This window comes from Manis pentadactyla, chromosome 9 (assembly GCF_030020395.1).
Source record: "Manis pentadactyla isolate mManPen7 chromosome 9, mManPen7.hap1, whole genome shotgun sequence".
Classification (NCBI taxonomy): Eukaryota; Metazoa; Chordata; class Mammalia; order Pholidota; family Manidae; genus Manis; species Manis pentadactyla.
Genome location: NC_080027.1, coordinates 108,957,796 through 108,983,085, shown reverse-complemented (window position 1 = coordinate 108,983,085; position 25,290 = coordinate 108,957,796). Strand labels below are relative to the sequence as shown.

Sequence of the window (25,290 nt, the reverse complement as noted above, 5' to 3'; positions counted from 1 at the left end):
CAGGGATTGTACTCATCGATTCATCACTTAAACATGATCCCTACAGTCTACTGGTGCATGAAAAGGAACCAAGAATTAGCACAACCATTATTAATGATACTGAGCTATGCACACCAGCAGGTTTTCTGGCAATAGGGGAACTCTGCATATTATTAGCAAATATAATCTATACTCCTTTAGTTCAGATTATTAGTATTTTCACTGACAATTTCTTAGTTTTGTGAGCTTCCAAGGCTCTCTGCTCCAAGCATCCAAAATAATGCACCAATAATGTTTTTCCTAGAAAAATTATAACCACAAAAAATGACAAAGGAACCAATTTTAAGAGGAAAATATTAAATTCTAATTCATTATGTTTTCAGGAGACACCAGCTACACATTTCCTTTCAATGTGTTGTAAGACTAGTACTAGCTTGTTTTTTTATGCTATTCATTGAAATTTCAAAATTAATAAAGCAGGAAAAGAGAATTAACACAAGCCCCAATATGCCCAATGCCCAGCTTCAACAATTATTAACATTTTGTCAATGTCATCATCACATTTCAACCATAAGAAATTAACAATATATTCACAACTTCTTCACTGTTTCATAATTTCAAAATGCATTTTGATTTAAATATATTGGACTTTAAGTCAATTATTTTACTGCAAGCCATTATGAAAGTATCATACAAATGTTTAATAGCACTTCTAGAATTAGAACTATTGTTTGAAGGTACACTAAGTCTTTATGCATTTCCTTGGTGCCTATATATCCCAGGTTTCCTAAATATTTTACTAATGCAGATTATTCAAAATCTGTTACAGCAAAACAAAGTGTTCTATCCAACGGTCAGAATTATGTTATGAAATTAAGTTGGAAAATACATTATATTTTATCTAAGCCAATGATTCTCACACTTGGCTGCACAGTATAATGAACTGAAGAGCTTTAAAATATACAGATGCCTGAGTCCCAAGACTCTTTTGAGTTAGTCAGTTTAGTATATAGCCTGTACACTAATGTGTTTTTGTTTGTTTTTTTAATGTTCCCTAGGTGATTCAAATGTGCAACCACAGTTACAAATCACTGTCTACTCCAGCTTCCTTACCAAATGCAAAAATTACCTCTAATATCCTTGTCTAGTAGATACTTAAACACCAATTTGAAAACTCACTATATCTCAATCAGTTTAATTTTAGTTATTTCAAAGTCTGAACAAGCAAAATCTGCCACTCCATACCACTTACCCAAATTCTGCTTTATCTAGTCATATAAAATAATTCTTAGTCTTGTTCATCTTCAGAGTTATAAAGTATCCTCTCAGTACTTATGTTCAACTTTTCTTCAATCATTAATAACAATTTTCAAACTCATTCCCATAAACTAATATAGCTCCAGGGCTGAAACATGTTCCCAGCACGAGGCTAATAAACTAGTGAAACTGGTGAAGCCGAAAAAAGTCCAGGGAAAGGATAAAGTGGAGAAACTCTTTTATTGCTCACAAGAGACCTGGCTCTGTTCATCCCTCTCTGGCAGCCACTCTTGCTCCGTTTCTCTCCCAACCCAGCAAGTGCTTGCCTCTCCCATGGCCCCTTCTGAGAGAAACTCTGCAGGTGGAGCCCCTGCTACTGACAGGTGCCAGATCAACTGTGCAAAAGAGGGGAGGAGAGAATAGTTTCTCTTCACCCGTGGTCCCTGGAGGCTGTGGGAAGAAACACCTATTAATATAGAAATGGACTAAGGCCAGGCAAGGGACTCTGGAAATATTGCAATTTTACTCCACAACTAGTTGGTTCATTCTAGAAAAACTCAATACCCTTTTAAAAACATGGCATAACCATTCACAGCACTAAAAAAAAGATGATTTGATTGGTACTTCACAAGTTGTACTATCATTTTTTGTTCTATACAACTTAATAAAAAGTACTAACTTTTTTTGAAAGATGCTTAACACTGGCTCATACCCAAGAAACAGCTAAATTCCTAGATATTTTTTATATCTACTGTAATTATGTCACATTCTTCCATCCTACAGGTTTTTTAAACTTCACATCCATCCCATCCTATCACATTTAACTAGCACTGTGCTGGTAAATGTTCTCTAAAGTGGCAGGCTGATCTATAGGGTCTGTCAATTTCCATAACGCAAATACTCCCATCATAGGCTATTTCAAGCTATCAACACTGACTACAGGGTTGGGAAGAAATTCAGGCAATCAACCTAAGCCAATATGAGACACCTCCAGCATACCAACCATTAAATGTAACTCATTCTTAACTGGAAGTTCCCATCACTATCTTTAGAACCCTGGTTTGAAAAGATGTGTTTTCCAACCCATCCCACCCCAAAGATTCTGATGCATAATGTATAGACTGGAACCCAGGTATTTGTATAATTTTAACAATCTCTAGGTGATTCTGAGGTAAACACCTGGGTAAAAACTATTGTTTTTAACTCACTGACATCTTTTTTTAGGTGTCTTCTGTCAAGAGAAATTTTTTAATTGCTCATGAAACAAAAATTTTAAACCACGCCTTGGTTTCATTAAAATAATTACTAAAAATATTAAAACTTACCGTTTCAGCTGGCACAAATCTGTCAATATTCTTTGTTATAAATTATTCAATCATCTAAAAATTCTCCAACTATATTTCCACTCATCTCACATTTTTTCATCCTATCTACAAGCATAGCCTGAAAGGTTTAAAAAACTGTCTTTCTAAAATTATATGCCTATGACATTCTCCTATTCAAAGAGGAGAACTAACTTCAAAACAAAATTAGGTGAGTTTGGTATAACTTGCTTTTGTGAACCAATATACACTCCTAGAAGATGAACAAATTACTGAAGACTTAAAAATAATCCAGTTAAGGAAGGTCCACTTCTGGGCAGGAAGGAGTAGGTGGAGGCCAACCAGAATCTATACGTAAACAACTAGACAACTGAATAATATACATAAGTCATCTGTCTTAAGGTAGCAAACAGCTGGTGAAAGAGCAGAAACTAGATGTAAAGAATCTAACTCCAGAGACAGAAGAATCTTAGAGAGGTGAGCTGACCTTCTGTAGCCACTAAGCCTTGCGCATTTGATACTTGACACCAGCATAAAACCTGGACTTTGTATGTAGAGCCTGATTCTACTATCAAAAGTCTGGGCGGTCAAGGGTAATTATTAGCTCCTTAGTGAAAGGTGTCTAAATCCATCAGGTGCTTTGCTGATCAAAAAAATTAATCAGTTGACATTTATTAAATCCTCAAGGCAAAACAAAGGAGACTTAATGAAGTTTAAATGGCACTACTACCAGACTCAATAAGCTAATACTCTATTGGGGGGAAAATTTTTTAATGAAGATGAGATTTTAAATTTCAAATTATTTTAAACTTTAAACAAAAAAGAACTATCAAAAGTTTAACCCAGTTATATATACATGCTACCCAAAGCCAAATTTACTGATTTTTCTCAAAACTGGCTCTCTCTTCATTCTTATTTCTTGTACAAAATTGCTTATACTGCTTATATCACTTGCTGCCTCCTCCTACTCTCTCATTTACCAGTCTACAAATTTTCTCCATACTATTATTTTACTTTTTCATATGTTGATTATGTTATCTGTACTCACATCTTTCCCAAATCTACTTATATCTTCCTCTGTAATTTTTGTTCACCATTGGCTGACCACTCACATCTTCCTCTACTTGTTTAATGGTATACATGAGTATATCCCTCAGGAATTTTGTCTGAGATTGTCTAATTCAAAAACTCAGTAATGGTTTGCAGTTCTCAGGGCTTTGTCACTTTATTTAAAGATTAATGTGTTCAGTGAGATGTGACCAAATCAGCTGCACAACAGTATCCTGCAATTGTATTCAAATATTTTCTATAACAGTTTATCTATTGTGTGTCAAAAACCATATTACAAAGCAATATAAAGTTGAGTAAAATAAAACCCTACTTTGAAGGAATTCTTATATTATTGGAAGAACACTTCAAGCAAAAAAAATTACAATGATCACTATTATAAGAAAATTATGCAAAAAAGATTAATGAGCAGACAAATGAAGAAAAAACATAAAAGGATATGACATTTAGCTGGGAGTAGGTGCTTACAGGTCACATTTCAAGACAAAGGACATTCCAAAACCACAGAACTAAGATGCACAAAATCAAAATGAAAAACATAATTTTTTCAGAGATCTGCATCCCTATGTTTATCTCTGAAAATAAAGTTCCTGATACAGAAATATGTCTCAGGCAATATAACTATTAGAAATATTCATGAATTTCTTAGGTCAGAATGAAGTGGTTTCAGATAAAACACTTTTAACTGCAAATAACACATAAAAATGGCTTAACCAGGAAAGAAATATTATCTCACATAAAAACAAGCCTGGAAATAGGGCAATTCTGGGGCTGGTTAATTGGGGGTTAACAAGGACTCAGCATTAACAAGGACTCAGATTCTTTCCATCTTTTTGCTCAGCCATCCTCAGCATGCCATCCTCACACTCACAAGATGACTGCCACAGTTCCAGGCATATCACCACACAAAAAACATGCAGGCAGGAAAGGATTTTTTTTTCCTCTTAGGTCTCTTTTTATAAAAGCAAGAAAACCTACAGAAAAATCCATACTACAGAAATACTCATCTCAGGTTTTATTTGGCAAAATGATTACAAGTTCTTTCCTAAACCAAAGAGTAGTTTAGATAAGTGATTTTAAAACTTTTAAGTCTTATGAGCTCTTAATAAACTTTTAAAGATTATTAAAACCTCCCTAAGGTTACTGTATAGAATATTATCACTATTTACCATAACAAATAAAATATGGAATATAATTACAATATTTATCAATTCACTTAATATAACTACAAGTAATATATTAAAAAAATAACCATTTACAATGAGTTAATATTGTTAAAATGACCATACTACCCAAAGCAATCTACAGATTCAATACACTCCCTATCAAAATACCAATGGCATTTTTCACAGAACTAGAGCAAATAATCTTAAAATCTGTATGGAATCACAAAAGTCCCTGTATAGCCAAAGCAATCTTGAGAAAGATGAGCAAAGCAAAACAGTATTATACTGCCACACAAACAGACAGATCGATCACTGGAACAGAACAGAGAGCCTAGAAACAAACCCATGCTTCCGTGATCAATTAATATATGACGAAGAAGACAGAAATATACAATGGGGAAAAGACAGTCTCTTCAATAAATGCTGTTGAGAAAACTGGAGAGTTATATGCAAAAGAATGAAACTGGATCATTGCCTTACACCATACGCAAAAATAAAGTGGGAATGGATTAAAAACCTAAATAAAAGACTTGAAATAATAAAACTCCTAAAAGAAAACATAGGCAGTATACTCTTGGACAGCAGTATTAGCAATTTCTTCCTAGATATGTCTCCCCAGGTAAGGGAAACAAAAGTAAAAATAAGTAAGTGTGACCATATAAAACTAAAAATCTTCTGTACAGCAAAAGAAACCAACAAAAAAACTTAAAGGCAACCTACTGAATGGGAGAAGATATTTGCAAATGATATATCCAATAAGGGGTTATTATCGAAAATATGTAAAGAATATTAATATATGTAAATATAAATAACATACACAAATACATAATATATTATATGAATACATATATATAATATATGCAATTAGAAAGCTTATATAAATATATAAAATATATAACACTTACATATATTATTATATAAATTTACATAAATATATAAAGATGTTCCAACATCCAAAAGACAAGCAACAATAAATGCTGGCGAGGATGCGAAGAAAAGGGAACCCTCCTACACTGCTGGTGGAAATGTAAATAAGTTCAACCATTGTGCAAAGCACTATGAAGTTTCCTCAAAAAACTAAAAATAACAATACTATTTGACCCAGGAATTCCACTCCTAGAATTTACCCTAAGAAAACAAGATCATAGATTCAAAAAGACATAATGCACCCTTATGTTTATTGCAGTACTATTTACAATAGCCAAGATATGGAAGCAACCTTAAATGTCCATCAGTAGATGAACGGATAAAGAAGAGGTGGTACATATACACAATGAAATACTATCCAGCCACAAGAAAGAAACAAATCCTACCATTTGCAACAGCACGGATGGAGCTGGACGGTATTATGCTCAGTGAAATAAGCCAATGGAGAAAGACAAGTACCAAATGATTTCCTTCATTTGTGGAGTATAACAACGAAGCAAAACTGAAGGAACAAAACAGCAGCAGACTCACAGACTCCAAGAAGGGACTAGCAGTTACCAAAGGGGAGGGGTGGGAGGAGGTGGGAGAGGGAGGGGAGAAGGGGATTGAGGGGTATTATGATTGGCACACATGGTGTGGAGGGGGTCATGGAGAAGACAGTGTAGCACAGAGAAGGCAAATAGTGACTCTGTGGCATCTTACTACACCGATGGACAGTGACTACAAGGGGTTTGGATGGGGACTTGATAATATGGGTGAATGTAGTAACCACATTGTTTTTCATGTGAAACCTTCATACGAGTGTATATCAATAAGACCTTAATAAAGAAAATGCAAATTAGGCTTCATTTGGAGGGAAATTTTTTGCATAAAAACAAAATAATTTTGCAACATAAACTACTAAATATCTTTATGAAATAGTCTGTAAATTTTAATTGCATCATATTTTAAATAATATGTTCATAAAAATATTTAAGAAAAGCTGCAACCACACTCCATTTTCCCATTCTTTTGAATACTTTGGGCTAAAAGTAGGAGTTAGTAATGCCAGAAGAACAGGATTAAAAATGACCCTGCAATAATAAAATCTCTACTAAAAATTATCATAACTAGAAAGAAAACATTCCAGAAATATTTACTGATAAGATTTTTCTTTTTTTTATTGTGATAAAATTACATAAGTAAAATTTATGATTTTAACCATTTATAAGAGTATAATTCAATAGTATTAAGTACATTCACAATGTTTTTGCAAACATCACCACTATTTCAAACTTTTTCATTATCTCAAACACACATACTGTAGTAGATAATTATTGTTAAATGAAACAAAAGCAAGAAATTAAAGATACTTCTTTAGAACCAGTCTTGTAAACCATAGATGATAAATAAGTCAGGTGCTACTATCTACAAGAATAGGCCAATAGGCAAAAACTGTTGGCTAGTGATTAAATCCACTTGGTAATTTTGAAAATTCAGTTTGTTATATATGTACAAATTAATCTAATCTGTTTTTACTTATTAATGTAAAAACTATCAGATTGACTAAATAAGTGACTTAAATAGTCTACTTAGCTTTTCTAATTAATTTGACCTAATTGTTTTATTCTAATTTCTCACCAGGCAATCTAAAAGACCTAAATAAAAAATGTTACTTGGAAATACCACAGCCATCCTGTTCATGTTACTACTTCAGCTCTAACACCACCTCTTTCATAGAGAGAACACAGACCATGACAAAAAGATAGTATACAGATTGAAGATACCAAAAAGCAAAATCAGAACCTTGAAAGACCTCACCTTACATAATGAAAGTTAAAATCTTTCTAAAATATTTTGCACAAATGCCCAGAATTTATGTTTACAACCATTAACACTTTACTTCTACTAGGAAATCACAAATAAATGTTGCACAGATTTTCTAGAGAATTGGGGTAAAAAACAAGAAAAATAAAACTAAAATCAAGGACAACCCTCACCCTTCTAGGTCAACAACACATAATCTATAAATAGGAACAGAGGAGAATGAGGTCCTCCTGTACTCACAGCCCTATTCAGATAGTGCTGTGTAGGCACTTTAAAAAATTAATCTCCCAAATCCAAATTCCACTACAGATTGTTGTAATTGAAAAATGACTCCATTACTAAATAAACTAAACTACTTCATTCTATTCAAAAGTGAACAAAAAAAAGTGATTAGGTTAAAACTGATATTATTTATTTTTGCAATTACTATCAAAACATGAAAAAGTCTATTCTTTTTGTTTTTTTTTATTTCCCCAAATTACAAATCTTAAATACGAATGCAAGGAAGAATTTTTAAAAAAAAAGAAATATATTTCCACAAGTGACAAAGATATCTATTTTTGGACACTGCTGAACTGGAACAAAGAACTCCCAGTTACCTACATTAGACTAATATGCCGGGGTACACTGCCAAACAGAATGCAGTATAATGTTGGGATATACTGGTCTACCAAACAAAGTCCAACTTTTAAAAATATTTAAACCCCTTGGAAATTTGACCTTATCCTTACAGTTCACTATTCTACTGTAATAACCTTCTGCTTCGCTTAAAGTGGTCTATTGAATCTGAATGTTGTACACAACTTGCACGGCTGTGGTTTTGTCTGTTAGTTCTCTGTGCCTAGAAACCCCCCTCCTACGGCTGTAACTATGCTTCAAGACCCAATTCAAATCTTACCTCTTCCATTAATCATTCTCTTGCTACTTCATTTACAAAGATTCTTTTATGGTCACTGTGTATAAACTCCTGAGGATATCTATCTATTTTATTGTTAAAAATTATTGTATTGTTAAAAATTTCTCTCTGCTGTAAATACTTTACCATGTCATGAGTGAAATGTATCATATTTTTCCTTAAGTAGAAACACTAGTGCTAGCCTTTTAAAAAGATGATAACCCATCATTCTCCTAAAATGACATAAATCCCGCACAGAAAAACAAAGGTATGAAGAGTATAAAAAAAAAAAAAATCTTACAATACAGATTATTTTGTTCAGTCTGTCGTAAAAGAAATGCACAAATTTAGCTGTTTTGTTTTTTCATCCTAACAACCAAAAGATTCCTTTGTGAACAGCCTAATAAATAAGAATATATTAATAAGAACATAACAACATAATAAATAAGAACTGCACAGCAACTGTAGAACAATAGAAATATGTTTAATCACACTAGATTTGCTATAGCCTGATTCTAAGTATAGCTATTTCAACCTCAAATAAGATTTATGTGCCTTGGGTGTACATGTAAAATTAATTCCATGTGATAACACACCAATATAAATTCAATTTCCTTTTCCAATCTCACTGATTGCTCCTCTTGTAACAAGCACAAAGCTGATCAATTACTCATCAGGAACCACAAATTGGCACTCAGTCTCACAGGTGATAAACTATGTTTCACCCCTCAACCTTTAATGAAGAAAATATAAATTTAATCAGTATAAATATATTTCCTACCCCCAACACTCAGTTTACCATGCCTGAGTATTATTCAACCCTAAAAATCATCACAGTTCACCTTTTCAAATAGAGCAGACACTTTCAAGTCCACAGTATATTAAGAATCTAATAAGCTATAATGAATGAGTTACCTGATTTTTGTAAGAAAAATACATATAAATATGTGTGTGATGTGCATGCATGTTCGGGTATATACATCTGTATTTCCACTGAAAAAAGAAAGTCTAAAACAATGAATAATCCAGTAGCAAGGACACTTTGAAAGAAGTGCCCAGTATGTGGCTTCTAAAGGAATTAAGATTCATTGGTTACCACTAAAAGAGACAGAACCTTGGCAAAATGGCTAATGCAGGTCCCAGGCTGAAAACATATGATGCTGGAAAATTTTGTCAGATCAAACAGAAACGAAGCTATCAAAGACTACGAGGGTCATATAAAAAGGAATGAGGAAACCACCTGAAAAGGCTCCCACTGAGCCAAAGTTGAAAATTTGGTCATTAATAAAGATAAAATCTACACTAGCCCAAAACATATATATACATAACATTTAATCTGAATTAGAGCAAGTCTCCAGATTTAACTACAAATTTAAAGGAAATACAGAGAACAGAAACCATGTTAAGATACACCCCAGGAGTGCAATCAGTACAATCCAGACTCTGGAAACCAAAAAAGCACAAACAAGCCAGTTTATGCCACCAAATAATAGTGATAATAAAATTTTTTAAAAGGAAAATAGAAAATCCAAGAAAAACAAAACAGTTTGGGGGAAACCTATAGACCAGCTCAGACCAACAAAACTTTCTTTGATGACAGAAATACATTGTGCCTGTTCAATATGGTATAGCCCCTTAACCTCATGTGGCAACTGAGCACATGATATATAGGTAGTGTGATTAAGGATCAGAATATTTCATTCTAATTAATTTAAATTTAAACAGCTGCATGTGGCTAGTAGCTACTATATTGGATGGTACCACACAGATCAATGGAGAATTAAGAGAGTTGTTAATCAATCACAATATATCATGTGATGGATCTTATATGGGTCCCTATCAAACTAATAAATCTTAAAAAAAGAAAAGTATAAAACAATTAGAAAAATGTGAACCTTGCCAGATACTGAATAACATTAAGAAACAACTATTAATACTTTTATGTGTGATGACTGTATTTTGATAATGGGACTATCCTTTAGAAATATTTATAGATACAATGATACAATTTCTGGAATTTGCTTCAAAGTAATAAAGGGATTGTAACAAGATTAGGTATTACACTGATAATAACTGAAGCTGGGTGATGGGTAAATAGATTCTGTACACATTCTCTCTACTTTTGTATTGCTTTGAAAATTTCCATAATAAAAATTTGGTGGGCAGAAGAGGAAAATTAATCCGTGGCTAAGAGAAGTTTGCTTTTTTGTTTCCTCCAGGAAGGGTACTGGAAATATAAAATAAATTCTGAGAAGGAATGGTTTGGACTATTTTGCAGGTTACTCTGGTCAGAAGCAGATAAACTGTCCTTTAGTGATAATTTACACATTCATGTCTGACTGACTATCTGTTAGTTCTTTACTTTCTGTGTGTCATACCAGAATTTTTCTTTTGACATCTTTTGACTGCACCTTTCAAAGTGGGTAAATTAGAATGTGAAAACAAATGCTTCATCTGGACCTCTAGGTCTGCTTCACAATTTCAAAAAAGAACATTTCAAGGGTTTTTTTCCTCAATTTATATTTAGGGGTATGGTAGGCCAAAAATGCCCCCCTCCCGAAAGATATTTGTTCATGTCAAGTACCTAAAACCTGCTATTTTACATGGGGAAAGAAAGGGTCTTCGCAATGTAATCTTAAAATGAAATTATCCTGAATTATCTATGTGGCCTTAAATTTAATGACAAATGTCCTTAGAAACACAGAGAACAGACAGATGGAGAAGGCAAAGTGAAGAGGCAGAGACTGGAATGAAGTGGCCACAAGCCAAGGAAGCTGGCAGTCACTAGAGGCTGAAAGAGAGAGATTCTCCCCCAGAATTGCAGGACTGCGGCTCTACCAACACTTTGATATCAGACTCTGGCCTCCAAAACTGTGAAAGAATAAATTTCTCTTATTTTAACCCTCTAAATTTGTGGTAAATTGTTACAGCATCTACAGAAAACTAATACAAGGAATTATCTACTTTTTCAATTATTGACTACTTATACCTTCCTCATACTGCCTCAATAAATAGAATTGATTGTGACTATAAAGGATTTTTAGAGCATCTTTTCCATTTTGAGGGCAGGAATTCTAATTTTTTCAATGATCCATATTTAGTGATACTACTATCTGATGATAACTTTTTGTTTCTTTCTAACTTTCTCTAAACACCCTGCCTAAAGAATATAAAAAGACCATAAAGAACATCCTTACTTTAAACTCTGCCAATTTTAAGCTTTAATGATTCTTCCAGATTTCTAATAGTCAGGTTAGGAAATTCTATCTGAAATAGCTACATTCATTCACCTGGTACATTACCTTTTCCTCTATAATACTGAGTACATACTGGTAATTCCCAGAGCTTTGTTTTTTTCATGATTTAATGTTTTATAATATCCCTTTTCTACTTCACCATCTTCCCTCAACTTACCAACAAAAACAGAAATAGCAGTGTGTGATAATTGACAGAGTGACTTTATGTTACTGATTTTTATAAACAAAAGAAATTTTTAAACACTGAAAATACTTTAAATACTCTGCAGTGTCACAAAGAAAGGATTAAAAGCCAAAGCACTTCTCCTAGCTTCCTATCTGTATGCTACTCAGTTGATACTTATTTTTATCACATAATTTTACTACCTATTTATATCATCTTATGTCCTAGCAATGAGCATTAAACTAAGTTTAATTCTCTTTCTGTGAAAGAAGAGATACTCTGTCAACTCAAATAGTAATGCTACTTACTATTCAGAAGCATATCTTTCCTGTTAGTGAAATAATCTGAGCTTAGTGGCATCTTTAAAGAATACAGAAGTTTATTTTTGAAGGTAACAATACTTGTTATCTAGAAGTTGTCATTTCCACAAAACAAATGAGTATGTGATCCTTTTCCAATGTAAGCAAGAAATAAGCACACCTTCAGAAATAACTCAATTACATGGCTATGAATATCAATGTCTTTTCATCCTTTCTAAAAAAAGTTAGTGGAAGATTAAAATATATCATTCTTAAAGAGATGACAATTATCTTGTTGGCTTGTCTCTTTTCTCCTAGCCTCCGCTCTTAGTCATCTGTATTTTATAGCCATATGGCGCTCAAAACAAGGTTGCAGTGGCTACAAATGAATCTATTCTTTCATTTTTTTCAGTTATACTCTATTAGTTCCTGGTAGATAGCCTTTTCATGCAACATTAACCCACTACAGCAGGACAATTTTTGAAAATCCACAATAAACGACTACAAAACAACACTACTAGAAAAGTGGAACATAAAAAAGATACTCTCCTAGGAACAACAAATGCTGGCAAGGATGCGGAGAAAGGGGAACCCTCCTACACTACTGGTGGAAATGTAAGCTAGTTCAACCATTGTGGAAAACAATAGGGAGGTTCCTCAAAAAATTCAAAATAGAAGTACCATTTGACCCAGGAATCCCACTCCTAGGAATTTACCCTAAGAATGCAGCAGCCCAGTTTCAAAAAGACATATGCACCCCTATGTTTATCATGGCACTATTTACAATAGCCAAGAAATGGAAGCAACCCAAGCGTCCATCAGTAGATGAATGGATAAAGAAGATGTGGTACATATACACAATGGAGTATTATTCAGCCATAAGAAGAAAACAAATCCTACCATTTGCAACAACATGGATGGAGCTAGAGGGTATGATACACAGTGAAATAAGCCAGGTGGAGAAAGACAAGTACCAAATGATCTCACTCATCTGTGGAGCATAAGATCAAAGCAAAAACTGAAGGAATAAAACAGCAGCAGATTCACAGAACCCAAGAATGGACTAACAGTTGCCAAAGGGAAAGGGACTGGTAGGGAGGGGAGGCGGTGGGAAGGGAGGGAGAAGGGGAATAGGGGCATTACAATTAGCACCCATAATGTAGTGGGGGGACAAGGGGAAGGCAGTATAGCACAGAGAAGACAAGTAGTGATTCTATAGCATCTTACTACGCTGATGGACAGTGACTATAATGGGGTATGTGGTGGGGACTTGATAAAGGGGGAAATCTAGTAACCACAATGTTGCTCACGTAATTGTATACTAATGATAGCAAAATTTAAATTTAAATTTAAATTTAAAAAAAGAGAAAATCATAAAAGATTTCCAGAACAGTATACACTGGGAATATATATATATCAAGACATGTAATAATTTTGTATGGTGACAAGCTGTAGCTATGCTTACAGTGGTGAGCATTTAGTAGTGAGTATAATTATCAAATTACTGTGTTGTACACCTGAAACTAATATAATATTGTATGCCAACTGTACTTCAAAAAAAACTTTAATAAAAAAAAAAATCTCTCCTATCACTACCTAGCTGAAAATGTTGCAAATTAGATATAGGTCTCCCTATTGTAATATCAAATAGTTTTATTCTAGGTTAGAAGAGTCATGTAAATAATTTTTAAAGAGATAATACAAAATAACAAAATGGAAAGCTGAGGGGTGGAGAGACACAAGGTTATAAATAACATGAGAGAAGTAGTATATGATGAACGTATAGATTTGACAGTAATCATACAAATACAAAAACTACTTCATGAATTTCAGAAATACAATTCAGTCTCCCACCCTATAGAACTAAAAAAGCAAGCTCACATCTGTTAAAACAATGAAGACCTGTGGACAGAAGTGAGGTGGAAGATGCCTGCAGTGGACTCTGTCCATTCAAGCATATAATCAGAATGAATAATTTACAAGCATACTTTCATCTTCAGTGCCACTAAGAGCTGAATTCTAAGAAGCTTAGGGAGGCTGTAGCACATCTGCTAGCCAAGGTGAATAAGGAGGGGGAACCAAAGCAAAAATAATCCAACAAAACCTGTTCCCAAGATTGGGGATGGGGTGAGGGGACTAGAGAAATGGCAGAAAAACAGAGACTAGTGTAGTAGTGGTCAGGGACTTATGTCCCTAACTGTATTCATTTCACTTCAGAAAGTCAGACAGCTGTATTAAACTAACTGAATCAGAGAGCAGTATTAGGCTAACATTAGTTATATATATTCCCAATCAAAAGGAATCCTTTATATAAGATAACAAGAGAGGCAAAATGTGAAAGGAAAGCAAGTGGAAGCATCAGTTGATCTTTCCCTTTTAATTCAAATAATATAAAAAACATATCCCATGAAGTAGACATATAATTTAAAAATTGATTCATATATGACTTTTAAAGTTTATGCCTATCTCATGTATCTTTAAAGAGGCATACCACACATGCAAAGACACATAAAAAAGTGGTTTAATGTCTTACAAAAGTATACATCACCCAATGTCTTAAAAAATATGATTTCTTAGTGATCAAAGAAAACTCTATGCTTGGGATGGAGACAACACAATGTCACAAAAATACAAAAATCTTTAAACTAGGATCTTATATCATCTGTTTCTCTACTGGTTTTAAAGAAATACTACAGGTGTCACCTCAGACTATACTTTATGAAATGACAGTGTCAGCATTATAAAACAACAACTACAAAAAATATGCTTAGCCATGTAAGAAGCAGGCAAAAGTCTGGATCTACAGATCAAGAGAAGTTAAAAATTAAAAAACCAAAAAAAAGAAATAAAAACAAAGAACCAAGATAGGTTAATTTAATCCTCCTTTTTTTTTCATAAATAGTATTTTGGCTACAAGAAAGATAGAAAAGATTCCCCTTTTATTCCTACTAACTGATGTGGGTCAGTACATTAAAGGTATTTTTGATACTAGGTAAAAAGCAGTAAAAAAGACAAAATTTTAGATCTCACGAGACTTATATTGGTCTCAAGAGAATTAATAAATCAATGAAAAAACACAAGATATTAGAAAGTAACAAGTGTTCTGCAGATAAATAAATAAAATAGGGTGATATCATATAAAGTGGCTGAGTGGCAACATAAGATTGGGTATTCAAGCATACGGAAGGACATAGCCATAGAATGATCTAATGATTCTTAACAGAGAGCAAGAGCAAAGGCTCTACTGTAAAAGAAAGGTTGGCCTGATTTAGGTACAGAAAAAGAAGGGCAATGTGACTGGAGCCTAGCGAACAAGAAGGAAAATGGCAGAAGGTGATGTCATAGACATAGGACAAGATTATTTAGGGCCATGTAGATCAGAGTAATAAATTTTTATATTACTCCTTTGGATTGCAAGAAGCAGCCTTAGGAAACCTACTGCCATGCTTTTCGTGAAATTGTTGTTGCAGATACTATTTACTACACCAAACAAAATACTTTTCATGAAAATCCAAAGGAAGAATTTCTCTCAAATCCCATGATCAATAAAGGCTGATTATTTTTCTGAGGAACTGATATAAATTTACCTTATATGAGTTCTGAAATTAATCATGCTCTTCTCTAGCCTTTAACTCCAAACAATTCAGAGGTGAATTTCCAATTACCTTCTGACAATTGTATAAAATCTTATGGCATCTAATTTTTTAAAATAAACTTTTCATTCCAGAATAATTTCAGATTTAGAGAAAAGTTGCAAAGGTAGTCCAGAGAGTTCCACATACCCGCACCCAGATTCCCCATCATTAACATTTTACATTAATATGGTACATTTGTCACAATTAATGAACCAATATTAACACACTATTATTAACTAAAGTCCATAATTTAGTCATACTTTCTTAACTTTCACCTGATGTTCTTCTCTTCCAGGATCTTTGTGGTATCTATTCTCTATATTAAATTTACTGGAGCTTTATCTCACCATTCTATCTTCATCCCCTATAAATATTCCCCAATACTTCTGGAAACAATGTGGACTAATAAAAAAAATTAGTAGAGATATTTCTTAAAAGATACAATCATAAGATCGGGAACAAGACAGGGATGCCCACTGTTCCCACTGTTATTCAACATAGTACTGGAGGTCCTAGTGATGGCAATCATACAAAACAAAGAAATACAAGGCATCCAGACTGGTAAAGAAGAAGTCAAACTGCCACTATTTGCAGATGACATGATATTGTACATAAAAAACCCTAAAGACTCCACTCCAAAACTACTAGAATATCTGAATTCAGCAAAGTTGCAGGATACAAAATTAATACACAGAAATCTGTTGCTTTCCTATACACTAATGATGAACTAGCAGAAAGAGAAATCAGGAAAAAAATTCCATTCACAAGTGCATCAAAAAAATAAAATACCTAGGAATAAACCTAACCAAGGAAGGGAAAGAGCTATACCCTGAAAACTACAAGACACTCTTAAGAGAAATTAAAGAGGACACTAACAAAGGAAACTCATCCCATGCTGTTGGCTAGGAAGAATATTGTCAAAATGGCCATCCTGCCTAAAGCAATATACAGATTCAATGCAATCCCTATCAAATTACCAACAGCATTCTTCAACGAATTGGAACAAATAGTTTTAAAATTCATATGGAACCAAGAAAGCCCCCAAATAGCCAAAGCAATACTGAGAAGGAAGAATGAAGTGGGGGGTATCTCGCTTCCCAACTTGAAACTCTACTACAAAGCCACAGTAATCAAGACAATTTGGTACTGGCACAAGAACAGACCCACAGACCAGTGGAACAGGAGAGTCCAGATATTAACAGAAACATATATGGTCAATTAATATACAATAAAGGAACCATGGACATACAATGGAGAAATGACAGTCTCCTCAACAGATGGTGTTGGCAAAACTGGACAGCTACATGTAAGAGAATGAAACTGGATCACTGTCTAACCCCATACACAAAAGTAAATTTGAAATGGATCAAAGACCTGAATGTAAGTCATGAAATCATAAGAGTTTCATAAAACTCTTAGGAAAAAACATAGGCAAAAATCTCTTGGACATAAACATGAGTGACCTCTTCATGAACATATCTCCCTGGGCAAGGGAAACAAAAGCAAAAATGAACAAGTGGGACTATATCAAGCTGAAAAGCTTCTGTATAGCAAAGGATACCATCAATAGAACAAAAAGGCTTCCTACAGTATGGGAGAATATATTCGTAAATGACAGATCCGATAATGGGTTGACATCCAAAATATATAAAGAGCTCACGCACCTCAACAAACAAAAAGCAAATAATCTGATAAAAAAATGGTCAGAGGAGCTGAACAGACAGTGCTCCAAAGAAGAAATTCAGATGGCCAACAGACACATGAAAAGATGCTCCACCTCTCTAGTCATCAGAGAAATGCAAATTGAAACCACAATGGGATATCACCTCATACCAGTAAGGTTCGCCACCATCCAAAAGACAAACAACAACAAATGTTGGTGAGATTGTGGGAAAAGGGGAGCCCTCCTACACTGCTGGTGGGAATGTAAATTAGTTCAAGCATTGTGGAAAGCAGTATGAAAGTTCCTCAAAAAGCTCAAAATAGAAATACCATTTGACCCAGGAATTCCACTCCTAGGAATTTACCCTAAGAATGCAGGAGCCCAGTTTCAAAAAGACATATGCACCCCTATGTTTATCGCAGCATTATTTACAACAGCCAAAAATCGGAAGCAACCTCAGTGTCCATCAGTAGATGAATGGATAAAAAAGATGTGGGACATGGAGTATTATTCAGGCATAAGAAGAAAACAAATTCTACCATTTGCAACAACATGGATGGAGCTAGAGGGTATTATGCTCAGTTGAAATAAGCCAGGTAGAAAAAGACAAGTATCAAATGATTTCACTCATCTGTGGAGCATAAGAACAAAGAAAAAACTGAAGGAGCAAAAGAGCAGCAGACACACAGAACCCAAGAATGCACTAACAGTTACCAAAGAGAAAGGGACTGGGGAGGATGGGTGGGAACGGAGGTATAAGGGGGGAGGGAAAAGAAAGGGGGCATTATGATTAGCATGTATAATGAGGGGGGGCACAGTGAGGGCTGTACAACACAGAGAAGACAAGTAGTGACTCTATGACTCTACAGCATCTTACTACGCTGATGGACAGAGACTGTAATGGGGTAAGTGGGGGGGCCTTGGTGATGGGGAGAGTCTAGTGAACATAATATTCCTCATGTAATTGTAGATTAATGATACCAAAAAAAAAAAGATACAGTCAGTTTCTGTACAGCAAAGGAAACCATCAGTAGAACAAAAAGGCATCTTACAATATGGAAGAATATATTCATAAATGACAAATACAATAAGGTGTTAACATGCAAAATATTTAAAGAACTGACATGCCTCAACACCCAAAAAGCAAATAACCCAATTATAAAATGGGCAGAGGATCTGAACAGACACTTCTCCTAGAAAAAATTCACATGGCCAACAGGCACATGAAAAGATGCTCCATATCACTAATTATCAGGGAAATGCAAATTAAAACCACAATGAGATATCACATCACACCAATAAGGATGGCCACCATCCGAAAGAAGGAACAACAAATACTGGCGAGGATGTGGAGAAAGGGGTACCCTCCTACTCTGTTGGTGGGAATGTAAATTATTTCATTGTGGAAAGCAATACAGAGGTTTCTTAGAAAACTAAAAATAGAAATACCACTTGACCCAGGAATTTCATTCCAAGGAATTTACCTGAAGAAAACAAGATCACAGATTCAAAAAGACATAATGCACCCTTATGTTTATCACAGCACTATTGACAATAGCCAAGATATGATATGGAAGCAACCTAAGCATCCATCAGTAGATAAATGGATAAAGAAGATGTGGTACATATACACAATGGAATACTATTTAGCCGTAAGAAGAAAACAAATCCTGCCATTTGCAACAACATGGATGGAGCTAGAGGGTATTACACTTAGTGAAATAAGCCAGATGGAGAAAGACAATACCAAATGATTTCACTCATTTGTGGAGTATAACAACAAAGCAAAACTGAGGGAAAAAAACAGCAGCAGACTCACAGACTCCAGGAAGAGACTAGCGGTTACCAAAGGGAAGGGGGTGCTGGGAAGGGAGGGCAAAGATTAAAGGGCATTATGATTAACACACATAATGTAGGGGGGTCACAGGGATGGCAGTACAGCATACAGAAGACAAGCAGTGACTCTATAGCATCTTACTATGCTGATGGACAGTGACTCCAATGGGGTGTGAGGGGGACTTGAAAATATGGGTGAATGTAGTAACCACAATGTTGCTCATGTAACACCTTCATAAGAGTGTATATCAATAATACCTTAATAAAAAAAAAGAAGGAAGAAAAAGCAAAAAAAACAGCAGAAATGATAATGGCTTAATTCTGCAACCTAGGTTGATAATCAGATTCTCTTTATTTTTCCATCACAGAATGAAAACCATTAATGTTTCTAAACAAAAGACACTACATTTTTAAAAAGAGGATGGCAAAATAAAGCTTGAAACTTTTCTTGAAATTAATTCAGAATAATAACTAAAATAGATTAATATTGTGTATAAATTATATGAATAGCATTATGTATCAAAAGTATTCTGTGGAAAGGGGAGTTCTCCCCCAAAAAAGGCATGAATATTTACCCAAGTAGATTAACTCCATAAAGTGACTGAGACAACAAATGGAAAAAATAAAAACCATGACAGAAAAGGTGAAAAATAATTTGTATTTTCCACCATTCTCTATCACTGAAAATTGGACTAGGTACAGCAGTTAAGAGTTCTGTGTTCATATCTTCACTGTCATGCCTCGAAAGAATCCTGATTAAGATGTGACTGGTACACTGATGGGGAACCTAGAGTATGCAGCTTAATTTAATCTGTCTTAAGTACAAAATACCTTACTGACAGTAAGAATTGTAAAAACACAATATAAAGGTTTTCATCATTATTTTCCAGAAGTTCCTCAAAACAATACTCCATGAAGGCTGACTCTAAGGACTCCAAGTATGTGTCCTCCATATTAGGAAAAAAATCCACAATTCTAATTGCTTTAATATCTTTATTCTATTGTCATGTATGCTGCACTACAAGTCTTTCTGCAGAAAAAGATAAAATAGTAAAATGTTTAATTATTTATGCCACTATTTAAAAATCAATACACTGTATACGCTTTAACATAGAATTTTAAGTTACCTCCTCAGTCATAAAAGTCAAAATAGAAATATAAACTGTTATCAAACGTAACAGATCACACAGAATAGGTAATGATATATATATCAAAGGAGATTAGATACAAATTGATAAGAAATGCCTAAGAATAAGTCCTAAGCATTCTTACATGTATTATTTCAGAATATGAGCATTTCCTAGTTACAATTATGAGATATTTACTTTAAATAAAAATAGGGATTCAATGTATAAATGATTCATGAAATCCACTTTCAAAGGATAAATGAAGCAAAATAACCATGAATCTGAATGTTTATTTATTTGAAAATAAAAGTAACTTTAAGTAAACAGGTCTTGATTTCTTATACACTGAAATTATTTTGTTTGGTTGGTTTACTTTCAAATGGGGAAAAAGCTCACTTTATCAATAAAGATACAGGTGTATCTTGAAATGTCCCACTAAGTTAGAAGAAAGAAAGTCACTTGTGCAAAAAATAATGTCTGTGGTTAACTTCTTATCAACAAAAGCTTTCATATAACATGCTTATATATGAAATTTATAAGCATGTTATATGAATCTTTCATCTGCATGATATATGCAATATTCCCTTTATGTTGTTGAATCTTTCTAATACACTTTCATCAAATAAACCAGTTCACTCTTAAAGAGTCCATTTCAAGTTACCTTCCTTTCACTACCATTTTAAATCCATTCCATCTTAAACAAAAGTAGTGTGAAATATGAGGAAGCTGCTTATTTTACTATAACTGATCTCAACAAATCAGCAAAAATGTTTATTAATTTTATAATGATGTTACTACAACCATTTAACATAAACAGTACAGCTATTATTCAATTAATACATTAAACATTTTTTTAAAATGTCCTATAGATGTTATGAACGAAAAACTACTGCCATATGCTAAAAGAATAATCAAACTATCAATGAACTTCAGAAGCCTATAAAACTGCAAGCTAAGTATTGCCTAAAAGAAGTTAGCATTAACCATACTGACCTAAAATTATTTAAAGTTTATGGCAGGGCCGCTTGACTTTGGCTATATATTCAAATCACCAGGGGAGACTGCCTGGGCTCCATCCCCGAGATCTTATTTTAATTGATCTGAGATGGAGACCAAGTATCAGTATTTGTCAAACAAGCAAATAAAACACAGTTAAATTGAATTAAATGTACAGCAGATATTTAGGAACCACCAATTTATGGTATACTTCAGTTTTAAGATTAAAAAAGAAACTTGCTCACTGGCACCAAAAGTTTTAAGTCTACTTAAACCTAGTGTAGAAAAAAGAAAAGTGAAAAAAAGAGAGCCATTACTTTCAAAAATAATCGAGGCCTATCAAACATTTTTTCCACTTTAAAATGTTAAAAGTTGAAAGTCTTATCTTGAACTTTGTTGATAAATCTGCTCAAGTTGCATTATTTTATTTATAACTGCTAAATGAAAGCCTAGATATATGAACACAATATTGAGAATACAATGACAGAAATGATCATTTAAATTTAACACTTTATAAAAGATTACGAATTAATACAGTATCAGCATACCAATAAGAGATAAAAGTAAAGTCCTTCAATAACTTTTTCTACCTCAATACTACATAAAATAATGTTTTTAAAACCACTTTCCAATACCTCCAATTCCCCAGTGTCTCAAAGAGAACAAGTCATTTTAAGAAGATAAAAACTACATGGCTTTCCTCTGTTTATTTGAATAGAGGATAACAAACAAGGGCAGAATATTTTCCTTACGGAAACAGCACATACATATGCATATATATGCAGTATTCCCTTTATAACAGGGGCCAAAGAAGTTAATGTTTCTGGGCAAAGAGATAAAGCAAAAGTTTCTCAACTATAAATATTTGTCATTTTGGCATACTTTCACAGACAGTTTTTCTCTATAAAACAGTTGGAAGTGTCCATCCAGCATGGATGGATGAATAAAGATCATCATAACTTTCAACGTATCTCAGAGTATCTTTGTTACAAACCGGATGGTAAAATTTGGGGAAAAAAATTAATACCTTAGGAATAAAGTTAAAAGAACCAATATTAAACAACAAGTTACATAGGGTGAGGGAACAGTTTCACTTCCATGTAATTTCACTTTTCTTAATTCTTAAAATATGTTGATACATAAGACACATAGAGATAACCCAATAAAGGCCTAAACATTTTGATAAATCTTAATGTCTTCAGTTAAAAATTAGAGATTTAAGAATACTAAATATATTATAATCCAAAACTCAATCACATATTATAAAACTAATACCTAAGTACCAATACCCTGGTAAAGATTTTGAGATGTCAAAGGAAGCACATTTTGAACTATGGTTAAAGATGAAAGGCATATATTTCTATGTCACTGAAGACCATGAGATTTTAATTACAGATTTGTGTTTTTGAAGTTAAACAACTTCAAAATCTGCTATATGTCATAAAAATAAGCCACCAAGAGCTTGTCATTAGAATGACTTTATAGAATTCCAATTTGGTATCTCATAAAGATATTAATCTGTACACACTATCTAGAATATTCTTTGCATACACTTTTTCATACTCATCTCTCCTGAAAATATGTAATGTGAAATTCTGAAAGAAAACCCAGCCTCAGAAGGAACACTCCATCAAGAAATAGTTGTTGAATCAGTTCCTAATTATTTAGGAGACACAAGAACGCCTACAACTTTAAATTACAACTCTCAAAACCTATCAAAGATTAAGCCCATAAAGAATGAGCTGATAAGCAGAATCTGAGGTAACAGAAAAGGGAGGTTCAATAAAGTAATTGAAGAGATAACTACTATCCTTAGGTCAGTCATTTTATGACTGCCCAACTGTGCACATGCATACATACACATGCTTATACAACACACATACACCACAGAACACCCAGAGTAAATATGCTCCACTGTTTCTCAGGTCCCAATCTAAAGACATGGCCTAAACAAAATGGGAAAGCTGTGTTACCCAGACTAATTATGGATTAAGGATTCACTGGTGATAGGTGGGTGGATGGATGGATAGATATAAAAATACACAGGGAGGGGGAAAGCATGATACAGATAAGAACTTTGGCTTTAAACCAGTATCTGATTCACAATGCAGAGGTGTTTTAAGGACATAACGAGACCATTATAGGGTAAATGTGAGCCACACAAAAAAAATTTAATTGAAATATAATCATATTACATATTAATTATAACATACATTACCATAATATACAATGTAATCACAATGTGACTTACGATCATGTAACCATATTAATATTCATAAGTAATCATAATACATACTAAAGTATACCTATATATTGTATATACATAATCACAATTTATAAAAGTAATTAATAATATATATATTTTAAAACAATATTATCTAAACTATAAGGCAATAATAGTATATATAAAATTGTATTATATAACATGTATCATAATATATACTATAAAAGTAATGTATATTATAGAACTTTTATATGTATTATAAAAAGCAAAAAAATCTATATAATAGGGCAAGTTATATTAGTTTTATATTGGACAGTTTAAAATATTCTTCCTTAAAAAGGGGTTTTATGTTGGGGTTAATGCATCTTACCTTCCACAGAAGGTGCCTGGTCCTGAGCTGAATACAGCATATCCTTGAAAGCCTAATAAAAAGAAAAGAAATAGATGAAATCATGAGTAACCTTCTATACTAAGAGCATTTGAAGCTAAACAATTACTTCTTTTTCAATATCCAGACAGTGACTACATCTGGTTCCCTAAATTGAGAATTTAGTGAAATACTTCAACTAACTTTAATAAGCTAAAACCCAAATACTATACTTTCATATCAATCCAGTATTGTCCAATCCTTAAGACAAGAGCTAATTTTTACACTTTAAAAATTAAGGGACATTTGAAAGAGAATGAAAAATCATCTGAGATCATAAAGTCTCTTGACTAAAAGAAAATAATGATAGAAAATAGTTGGCCTAGAGGAATACAAATGGAACACTGCATAATAAAATATGAAGCACAGGATACAAGTATTTTTTCAGCATTTATTTATCTATCTATCTATCTATCTATCTATCTATCTATTTATTTATTTATTTACTTTTAAATTTTATTTTGGTATCATTAATCTACAATTACATGAAGGACATTGTTTACTAGGCTCTCCCCTTCACCAAGTCCCCCTCACATCCCCGTTCACAGTCACTGTCCATCAACATAGTAAGATGATGTAAAATCACTACTTGTCTTCTCTGTGTTGCACAGCCCTCCCCGTGTCCCCACACACACTATACATGCTAATCATAATGCCCCCTTTCTTTTTTTCCCACCCTTATCCCTCCCTTCCCACCCGTCCTCCCCAGTCCCTTTCCCTTTGGTAACTATTAGTCCATTCTTGGGTTCTGTGCTTCTGCTGCTGTTTTGTTCCTTCAGTTTTCTTTTGTTCTTACACTCCACGTATGAGTGAAATCATTTGGTACTTCTCTTTCTCCACCTGGCTTATTTCACTGAGCATAATACCCTCTAGCTCCATCCATGTTGTTGCAAATGGTAGGATTTGTTTACTTCTTATGGCTAAATAATATTCCATTGTGTGTATGTACCACCTCTTCTTTATCCATTCATCTACTGATGGACACTTAGGTTGCTTCCATTTCTTGGCTATTGTAAATAGTGCTGCGACAAAAACATAGGGGTGCATACGTCTTTTTCAAACTGGAGTGCTGCATTCTTGGGGTAAATTCCTAGAAGTGGAATTCCTGGGTCAAATGGTATTTCTATTTTGAGCATTTTGAGGAACCTCCATACTGCTTTCCACTATGATTGAACTAATTTACATTCCCACCAGCAGTGTAGGAGGGTTCCCCTTTCTCCACAACCTCGCCAACATTTGTTGT

At 33.7% G+C, this 25,290-nt stretch overlaps 1 protein-coding gene across 1 annotated transcript in view; it reads right to left on the bottom strand.

Annotated features, from left to right (window-relative positions):
* Positions 1-25,290, bottom strand: part of XPR1 (xenotropic and polytropic retrovirus receptor 1) — a 224,565-nt gene that overhangs the window by 172,221 nt on the left and 27,054 nt on the right. The window contains exon 2 of the mRNA XM_036905942.2: positions 23,991-24,042. Within this exon, the coding sequence (XP_036761837.1) occupies positions 23,991-24,042 (52 nt within the window). The remainder of the gene's footprint in view (positions 1-23,990; positions 24,043-25,290) is intronic.